This window comes from Scardinius erythrophthalmus, assembly GCF_964197995.2.
Source record: "Scardinius erythrophthalmus genome assembly, chromosome: 8".
Lineage (NCBI taxonomy): Eukaryota > Metazoa > Chordata > Actinopteri > Cypriniformes > Leuciscidae > Scardinius > Scardinius erythrophthalmus.
This window is the reverse complement of record NC_138228.1, coordinates 1,044,349-1,054,661: the sequence shown is the minus strand read 5'-3', so window position 1 is coordinate 1,054,661 and position 10,313 is coordinate 1,044,349. Positions and strand designations below refer to the sequence as shown.

The window sequence follows — 10,313 nt, the reverse complement described above, 5'->3', positions numbered from 1 at the left end:
TAATGATGTCATTGACCCGGGAGGAAGCTCGTTGTAGTCCCTACCAGCCGTTGTTGTAGTCGATTTCTGTAAAAGAAAATATCTCTCTTTGCTTGTAACTTTGAGCATAGTAACTTTGAGCATAGTAACTTTGAGCATAATAACTTTGCAGATGTTGTTTATGCTAAAACACAACATTACACTCTAACTAAAGTTAGAAAAGCGAAATCATAATCAACCCCTTTAACCTTCTCAGACAGTCGCGTCTGACATGTGCACGTGCAGCTTGTTATTCCGGCGTCTGTTACATCTCGTTTCTGCAGGATTTGTTGAAGTGACATGTCTGAAAAAAGCACAGCTGGAACGACAGGCAGATTCGAGCGTGGCTAATTCACTCACAAACACAAAAGATCCTTCGGCAACTGTTGTGCGTCTGACCGTCTTTGCATGCAGAACGCTCTGAACTCTGGGTAATTAAAGCATGTCTGAATAACAGAGATCGGCTGTTATCAACATGTGACTAAAACACCTTTAACATGCTGTTAGACTCAATTAGGATCAAACTTATATATTTATAAGTCTTAAATATTTATATAAACTCATTATATTTAATGTCAAAATCAAACATCCCCCTGTAGTCAATCATTTTATCCCTTAAAACACATCTTAAATCACCAAAATGACATATTTAAACGTTTTCTTCTTGAAAAAATATTCTTCATGTCTTAAAATATCTTGAATGTAACTCGACACCCTTGTCTCATTAAGTATACACAGTTCTATGAATATGCAAATGAGCCCCGCCTCCACTCACTCACTCAGCTCAGAGATCCACTGGTTGGCAATCACACGTTGATCTGATTGGTTACAAGGTAGTTTGTGACGTCAGAAACACCAGCGATTTCAAAGCGTGTGTTTGAGACTGTCTTTGGTTCACTGCAGTTTTAAGGAGGAAATACTCAGCAATGCTGTCGACTTATGAATTTACACATGGTGTGTCTTAAAGCATATTAAAAACACCACATAGACATATAAACGACATTAAAAGCTGGATTAGGGTGAGTTGCATCATGTAATTATGCATAATTTACTGTGCATGCAACGTGCAACAAAGACACTGTAAAATGAAGTGTTGCCAAAAGCATAATTTAGTAAAACAAACACTATCATAGCATACTTTACAGACTTAATATCATATCAGTATTTGCCTCACAGTAATGAGGATGGGATTACAGTAGGAGGTGTAGCTGTAAATGATCTACACTACAAACCCAAATCATAGCCTACAATGCAGCAGTGCAGCTACTAGTGTGCTTTATCTGAAGCAGTATGCACTGTGCAACAATGATACTCGTTAATAAATGCAATATCACGTATGGAAGCACAACAATAATGCAGCAAATTCCTGATTCCTACCTGACACTTTCCCGCCACACACACCGATGTCTCGTTGTGTCCACAGGGAGTCCCGTCGACGACTCGCTCCGACTGACGGACGTAAAACCTGAAGCCGACGGCCCGACAGTTCAGCTCACAGGCCTGATCACTGGACACTGAGCAAACACACCATAAACACGTTCATCATGAGACACACGGACAGAAGAGAGTGAAACACAAGGGGTGTAACATTAAGGGCCCTATTTTAAGGATCTAACACCATGTCCTAACTACATGCGACGGGACGCCGCGACGCGCGATAAAAGGTTATTTTCCATGTTAATGCTTTTCCAAGAGTGTTTGTCCTAACCTGCCGCGACGGCGACACGCGACGATTCTATTATAGAAACGGTTTCTATTTTTCTGCGACGTCGCGCTGGAACAACAAACACAAAGTGTGGCGATGATAATCTCAGGCGCTGTTTATGTGCTTTATTTAATGTTAAAAGCGTGTAATGTGACTCTGAATATCATTTAGTGCTCCAGCTTTGAGGCTGTAAAAGCAACAGTGGATAATTCACCTCAGATCTTCAAATTAAACAAATGGAAACAAGAACGTTCAAACTGTGAACAAACATGTGTATTCTTTGACAAAGATTGTTTTAGTAACTCAGAAGCCTATGTGTTTGAATAATGTTTAAATGGTGTAGTATTTGTGAATTTGATTATGTAGCTACTATCCATATTCTATCCATTTTCTTGCGAGTGCCGTCAAGATTACCCTCTGGTGCCGCGAGACTCCGCCCCCCACACGCTGAAAACTAAAAATGGTCGGCGCTCCCGGTGCTGGTCTAAAAGGATCGTCCCTATTCTCTTAATGAGTAATGGGTGTGTTTTGGGAGTAATGTGCAATAAACCACCAATCAGAGTCTCATCCAGGCACGGCGCCAGGATTCCAGTTTTGGATGGGCCAGACCAATTGTGGGTGGGCCTTAAATTAAAAACGTTATCCAATCACTGTTTAACCTAATAAAAATTATTGACTAATATACTGTTATATTATCTGTGAGTATACATAATATAGATTTTAATAGCTTGATGCTCTTTGAATATTTTGTTGCATTGTAAAAAGTTTCGGTGCATAAGACGGAACTATTCGCGATCGCTCTCCATGGTTCTGACCAAAGAAGAGCGCTTTGTAATCTCCATTACGCATCATACCTGGCTTTGTCTCTTAGTGCGCTACGAAGACTCTTAAGGTATAACTTCACTAAAGGTATACCATTGCTAGGAGTCTTCAGGGCTATCATCCACTCGTGAGGCAGAGGCGCTGGCGCCCTCCGAGCAACGGCGCTGGTCGCCGAGAAAGATGTGACATGGAGTGGGTAAGACATGATTTTATGGAAGCTTGTTTCCGCCACAAAATAATAATAATAAAAAAGATAATTGCGACTTTTTATCTCACAATTGCGAGTTTACATCTCGCAATTCTGACTTCATTTCTCAGAATTGCGAGATATAAAGTCAGAATTGCGTGAAATAAAGTCGCAATTGCGTCTTATAAAGTCAGAATTCTGACTTTTTTTCTCGCAATTGCAACTTTATATCACGCAATTCTGACTTTATAATACGCATTTGGGAGATATAAAGTCAGAATTGCATGATATAAAGTCGCAATTGCGTGTTATAAAGTCAGAATTGTGAGATATAAACTATTCTAAGGTAAAAAAAAAAAAGTCCGTCTCCCCCCCCCCCCCCTTAGAATTGGACTTTATATCTCACAATTGTGAGTTTATATCTCACAATTCTGAGAAAAGATGTCAGAATTGCGAGATATAAACTCGCAATTATGTGTTAGGCTATGTGTTATAAAGTCAGAATTGCGTGATATAAAGTCGCAATTGCGAGAAAAAAGTCAGAATTCTGACTTTATATCTCGCAATTCTGAGAAATAAAGTCAGAATTGCGTGATATAAACTCGCAATTGTGAGATAAAAAGTCGCAATTATCTTTTAAAATGTTTTATTCAGTGGCGGAAACAAACTTCCATATGATTTTGACCACTTCATTGAGGGTTTTTTTTTTTTTTTTTGTAGAAAGACTCTTTTTAAAAGGTTTTCGTTTTTTATAAATCGTATCTTAATTTTGATCAATGTTTTATCAACCAATTACCTGTATTTAATAAATGAGAAGGAATATAGCAGACAATGTAATAAGGCACCAACACGATCACTTGCATTGCACGTGAACTGGAGGGCGCCGAAACTCAGCTTGTGCCTCACAGATTTTAGAAATATAGGCTATCTATTATAGAAAGTTTGAAATGTCTACTTTTAAACGAAAATATTCAAAACCAAAAGAAATAGGCTACTCTCTGATTATGTAATCCATATCTCCAATCCATCTCTGGCGTTCAATGGGAGTCCGCATCGTCAACTTCATCTTTGGAGCGACACAGAAAACACCAGTTTATTAATAAACAATTAAATGTCTCCTTGCTATTTTAGACACATTCATAATCATTACTTTTACCGGTTCTTTGTGGCAAGCTTTATGTGTGCGGTCGTGCGCTTGAGTGTGGCTATATTACGTAAACACTCATATCCTGTTTAAGTAATTAAAATAATATAGCCTACGATTTGTCCACGAATGGCTTTATATGAAAAACTACTAGTCGACTAGAAAAAAAAAATAGTCGGAGGCAGCCCATATTCCGCATATTTTCGAGCCAGGCAGCAGGCAATTCTGGGTTGAGCGAGCGACCCTGCAGAATGAGCGAGTGGTGCGGAATATTCAGAAATGCGCTCTGATCGGAACAAACCCGAACCACATGCTGAACTTGCGCAGAAACATCAAAATAGATAACAGCTTTTTAAAATTGTTTTAAAAACTAAACATTTAGACTATTTTAGCACAAATGATGAGCTTATTGCTATTTTTTTATAATTCTTGACAAACTTAGAATATATTAAAAGTTTTTTTCTTTTTGAAGAAAAGTTTTGGGTGGGCCTGTTAAAAAGTGGGTGGGCCTAGGCCCGTCAGGCCCACCCATAACGCCGTGCCTGGTCTCATCTCCCATTCCCGTTAAAAGCCAGTTGTGTTCGCGCCATGGCGGATTCGCTATTTACATGGAGGAATGTTTCGCAAGCGGAAAACGGATCTGCTCGTGCGCGAAGTGTTGCGTGTTGTGGACCCGCCTATAGGCGCACATTACTAACGCGATCTTTAAATAACAAAAAAAATACTGCACCATTGACTTTGGAGCAACATTTTTATTTGTTTATTTTAACAACGTGGCGCAGGACGTGAAAATGAAAACGGCGTCGGGCTGAAACTAGCAAAACACACTTACATTGCGCCGGGTGTATGATAAGGCCCTATATCATGTCAAAACCCAGACAGCAACATAGTGTCGGCCCAGATCCGGACCATGTCTGGTACATGTGGATTCCACGTGCACCAGATTCTGGCCGGATCTGGGCGACACTATGTTGCTGTCTGGGAATATACTGCAATACAAAAATGCAACAATATGTATCGTGGAGAGTGACAATATGTCTCGTGTATAGTTCACCCAAAATAAAAATTACTGTATGAGAAAAAAGTTTTCTGAGTTTTAGTGTCAGTACTACATTAAACTACTATATATAGCATTGAATATAATGTATAATAATGCAATGGGGGAATAATTGTGGGTCCTGATGATGTCAAATGTCTGATGTTACCAGTAAAAAGTGGACTACATTATTTTAAATATATCTAGTCAGTGAAAGAGTGCAAACATATTCATCTACAATAATTCTGTATTTTCATCTTCAGAATCATGAATATTGTTATTCTGGTGTCTCTATTGTCCTGTGCTTCGGGTTTCAGCACCAAGTCCAAGACTATTCATTTACACCCACAATTTAACACCAAATTTAGAATTTTAATCAGCAGTTAATTTTTTGTTAACCATTTATCATAAGTCTTGGAGTATCACAATAATATAGTATCGTGACATGAGGGTATTAGTACACCCCTTCTAAACACACAATAATTCAGAGACTGCCAAGGAATCATTTCATCACACAGAAGTTTAGAGCCGCACAGAGTTTAATACTTCGAGTTTGTTCAAATCACTGTGATCTCTAGTACTAATGAGAACAGAATCCGATGCTTGTAATGATACACAGCGGCCACAAGAGGACAGCAAAGACACACGATGAACCAGAACCAGTCTGAAAAAACACCTAGGAGTTATGAAAACTTTATTTCTGAATGTTCATGGGTATCATTCTTCAAACATTATAGGAACGTTACTTTTGAATGTTCTCTGAAACAAGTAACATTTGAAAACATCCACCTCAAAAGTTTCAGAAAAACATTCCATGTATGATGTGTAAATAATGCTTTTTGTGTTGATGTTTTGAGAACGTTATTCAAGGGCAGATGACTTTAAATGAACGTTTTATTAACGTTACTGGAAGAACGTTTGTTTATAACTTTGAGAGAACCTTGAGACAACCTTTCCTGTTTGCTGTGGTGAAAATACACTAGTTTGTGTCATCAAAACAAAAACATAAAACTCTGGCATGAATTCATCGTCAGCTAATCTGCAGCCTGTGGGATATAAGAATATTCCACACAAACCGTAAACGTATGTGAACATGAATCAAATACTGGCGCAGCATCAAAGTTCATAAATCCGAAAACATTCACTGTTCCACAGGATCCGACACGCCGGGAAAATCTCCTGAAGCACAAATTATCAACTCACTGAAATATGACTAACTTTAATTGCAACATGATCATTAGAGTTAACAGCACAAATATCTGTGTCATTCAGGATGTTTTTCCTTCGGGTAACAAAAATGATTCTGCCAAAAACGGAAAAACTGCAAGAGATTTATTTAGCTTTAATTTAGTTTAAATATAGAAATGTTACATTTTATTCTTCATTACTCCAGTCTTCAGTGTCACATGATCCTTCAGAAATCATTCTAATATGATGATTTGCTGCTCAAGAAACATTTATGATTAATATCAGTGTTGAAAACAGATTTTTTTGGAAACCGTGAAACACTTATTTTTCAGAAATCTTTGATGAATAGAAAGTTTAAAAGAGCAGCATTTATTTTAAATATAATCTTTTGTAACATTATAAATGTCTTTACTGTCACTTTTGATAAATTTAATGCTTCCTTGATGAATAAAAATGTACTGACTGATAGTGTAATAATAAAGCATAGGAGATCTACCAAATGTTGAAACACTGATATCTAAACAAATCATTCCATCACCTGAACTTAACGAATCTGCTCACCGTCATGAAAAGGTTCCCACTGGTAAAGTCTCCCCATGAAGCGCTGTGTGTTGAAGGAGGAGCACTGCACGTCTCTGATTGGTCTGCTGGATGACGGACAGGCCTGAGAATTCAGAAACACACCCACACATACTTTTTTTTACAGATCTCTTTCGCCATATTTAAATTCTTAAGTGTTGCGAGTAAATCTTCCATCTTTTCAGTGTTTTTATACAGCATCAGTTTGTCCTCAAATGCTTTACATTCTTCATTCTTAACATTCTTTAAAATATAGGTGAATTCACACCATGTTGTAATTACCATAATTGCGAGATTAAGATATGTAAAAAGTGTTCACGTCCTCGTAGAACTTGTAATTACAAGTTGTAAACTGGAATTATACTGTGAGCTCCCTCTTGTGACACGACTGCTGCAGATTCATTTTGGCATTAACAGTGTTGCTATAAAAATGCATAAATCCGAGTCAGTGGACGTGAATTCCTTTAAGGTTCTACATGTGAAGCGCCTGATGGAACCCTTTAAGGTTCTGCATATGAAGCACCTGATGGAACCCTTTAAGGTTCTGCATATGAAGCGCCTGATGGAACCCTTTAAGGTTCTGCATATGAAGCACCTGATGGAACCCTTTAAGGTTCTGCATATGAAGCACCTGATGGAACCCTTTAAGGTTCTGCATATGAAGCGCCTGATGGAACCCTTTAAGGTTCTGCATATGAAGCACCTGATGGAACCCTTTAAGGTTCTGCATATGAAGCGCCTGACGGAACCCTTTAAGGTTCTACATGTGAAGCGCCTGATGAAACCCTTTAAGGTTCTGCATATGAAGCGCCTGACGGAACCCTTTAAGGTACTACATATGAAGCGCCTGATGGAACCCTTTAAGGTTCTACATATGAAGCGCCTGATGGAACCCTTTAAGGTTCTACATGTGAAGCGCCTGATGAAACCCTTTAAGGTTCTGCATATGAAGCGCCTGACGGAACCCTTTAAGGTTCTACATATGAAGCGCCTGACGGAACCCTTCAAGGTTCTGCATATGAAGCGCCTGACGGAACCCTTTAAGGTTCTACATGTGAAGCGCCTGATGGAACCCTTTAAGGTTCTACATGTGAAGCGCCTGATGGAACCCTTTAAGGTTCTACATATGAAGCGCCTGACGGAACCCTTTAAGGTTCTGCATATGAAGCGCCTGACGGAACCCTTTAATGTTCAACATATGAAGCGCCTGACGAAACCCTTTAAGGTTCTACATATGAAGCGCATGATGGAACCCTTTAAGGTTCTACATATGAAGCGCCTGACGGAACCCTTTAAGGTTCTACATATGAAGCGCCTGACGGAACCCTTTAAGGTTCTACATGTGAAGCGCCTGATGAAACCCTTTAAGGTTCTACATATGAAGCGCCTGACGAAACCCTTTAAGGTTCTGCATATGAAGCGCCTGATGGAACCCTTTAAGGTTCTACATATGAAGCACCTGATGGAACCCTTTAAGGTTCTGCATATGAAGCGCCTGATGGAACCCTTTAAGGTTCTGCATATGAAGCGCCTGATGGAACCCTTTAAGGTTCTACATATGAAGCACCTGATGGAACCCTTTAAGGTTCTGCATATGAAGCACCTGATGGAACCCTTTAAGGTTCTGCATATGAAGCGCCTGATGGAACCCTTTAAGGTTCTGCATATGAAGCGCCTGATGGAACCCTTTAAGGTTCTGCATATGAAGCACCTGATGGAACCCTTTAAGGTTCTGCATATGAAGCGCCTGACGGAACCCTTTAAGGTTCTACATGTGAAGCGCCTGATGAAACCCTTTAAGGTTCTGCATATGAAGCGCCTGACGGAACCCTTTAAGGTACTACATATGAAGCGCCTGATGGAACCCTTTAAGGTTCTACATATGAAGCGCCTGATGGAACCCTTTAAGGTTCTACATGTGAAGCGCCTGATGAAACCCTTTAAGGTTCTGCATATGAAGCGCCTGACGGAACCCTTTAAGGTTCTACATATGAAGCGCCTGACGGAACCCTTCAAGGTTCTGCATATGAAGCGCCTGACGGAACCCTTTAAGGTTCTACATGTGAAGCGCCTGATGGAACCCTTTAAGGTTCTACATGTGAAGCGCCTGATGGAACCCTTTAAGGTTCTACATATGAAGCGCCTGACGGAACCCTTTAAGGTTCTGCATATGAAGCGCCTGACGGAACCCTTTAATGTTCAACATATGAAGCGCCTGACGAAACCCTTTAAGGTTCTACATATGAAGCGCATGATGGAACCCTTTAAGGTTCTACATATGAAGCGCCTGACGGAACCCTTTAAGGTTCTACATATGAAGCGCCTGACGGAACCCTTTAAGGTTCTACATGTGAAGCGCCTGATGAAACCCTTTAAGGTTCTACATATGAAGCGCCTGACGAAACCCTTTAAGGTTCTGCATATGAAGCGCCTGATGGAACCCTTTAAGGTTCTACATATGAAGCACCTGATGGAACCCTTTAAGGTTCTGCATATGAAGCACCTGATGGAACCCTTTAAGGTTCTGCATATGAAGCGCCTGATGGAACCCTTTAAGGTTCTGCATATGAAGCACCTGATGGAACCCTTTAAGGTTCTGCATATGAAGCGCCTGATGGAACCCTTTAAGGTTCTGCATATGAAGCACCTGATGGAACCCTTTAAGGTTCTGCATATGAAGCGCCTGACGGAACCCTTTAAGGTTCTACATGTGAAGCGCCTGATGAAACCCTTTAAGGTTCTGCATATGAAGCGCCTGACGGAACCCTTTAATGTTCAACATATGAAGCGCCTGACGAAACCCTTTAAGGTTCTACATATGAAGCGCATGATGGAACCCTTTAAGGTTCTACATATGAAGCGCCTGACGGAACCCTTTAAGGTTCTACATATGAAGCGCCTGACGGAACCCTTTAAGGTTCTACATGTGAAGCGCCTGATGAAACCCTTTAAGGTTCTACATATGAAGCGCCTGACGGCAGTGGTGTAGTCTACGTGATACGCAGGTATACGCCGTATACCCACTAGAAAAGGCCAAGGATTTGCGTATACCCACTTAAAAAAAGCGTGAGGATACGTATCAACTTCGTTTTGTGTCAGAACTTTCACACTTTCATTCATAAATTCACCCAGTCTGTGTTTTGAAGCGACGGATCGAATTGAGGAATCCAGTCACAAATGGAACTTGCTATATAAAGCAGAACGTCACGGAATTTGGCTATTTTTGAATGAATAAATCAAAAGTAGCTGCTGTACAATGAATGAAATCTCGATATGGACTAGTGTCTATGAATATTAAAGCTAAAAGAGACTGCAATTGTTCTACGCGTCTCTGGGAATGAGCGCTCAGTGTGTGCTCCACTACACACACACACACACACACACACACACACACACACACACACACACAGAAGCACGCGTGACTCACGCTCGTGGTGTTTTCAGCGTTTTACTGTATTGAGACATGATGTAGGCTACACATGTGCATTTCATCGCAGAGCTGCTATGAGAGTCACTTGATGAGAATTTCACCATTTCATTTGATAAAACTATCGTCATTCATTCGTTTCATATACACACAGAAACTGTTGTCTTTACGACAACCTGTCAAAATAAAAGTTCTGTATAACTTGAA

At 40.1% G+C, this 10,313-nt stretch overlaps 1 protein-coding gene across 2 annotated transcripts in view; it reads right to left on the bottom strand.

Moving 5' to 3' along the window:
- Positions 1-10,313, bottom strand: part of thsd4 (thrombospondin type 1 domain containing 4) — a 53,721-nt gene that overhangs the window by 35,492 nt on the left and 7,916 nt on the right. For both annotated transcript variants that reach the window (XM_081373317.1, XM_081373318.1), the window contains exons 6-7: positions 6,662-6,764; positions 1,396-1,532 (exon numbers count right to left, since the gene is read on the bottom strand). In XM_081373317.1, the coding sequence (XP_081229443.1) occupies positions 1,396-1,532; positions 6,662-6,764 (240 nt within the window). The remainder of the gene's footprint in view (positions 1-1,395; positions 1,533-6,661; positions 6,765-10,313) is intronic.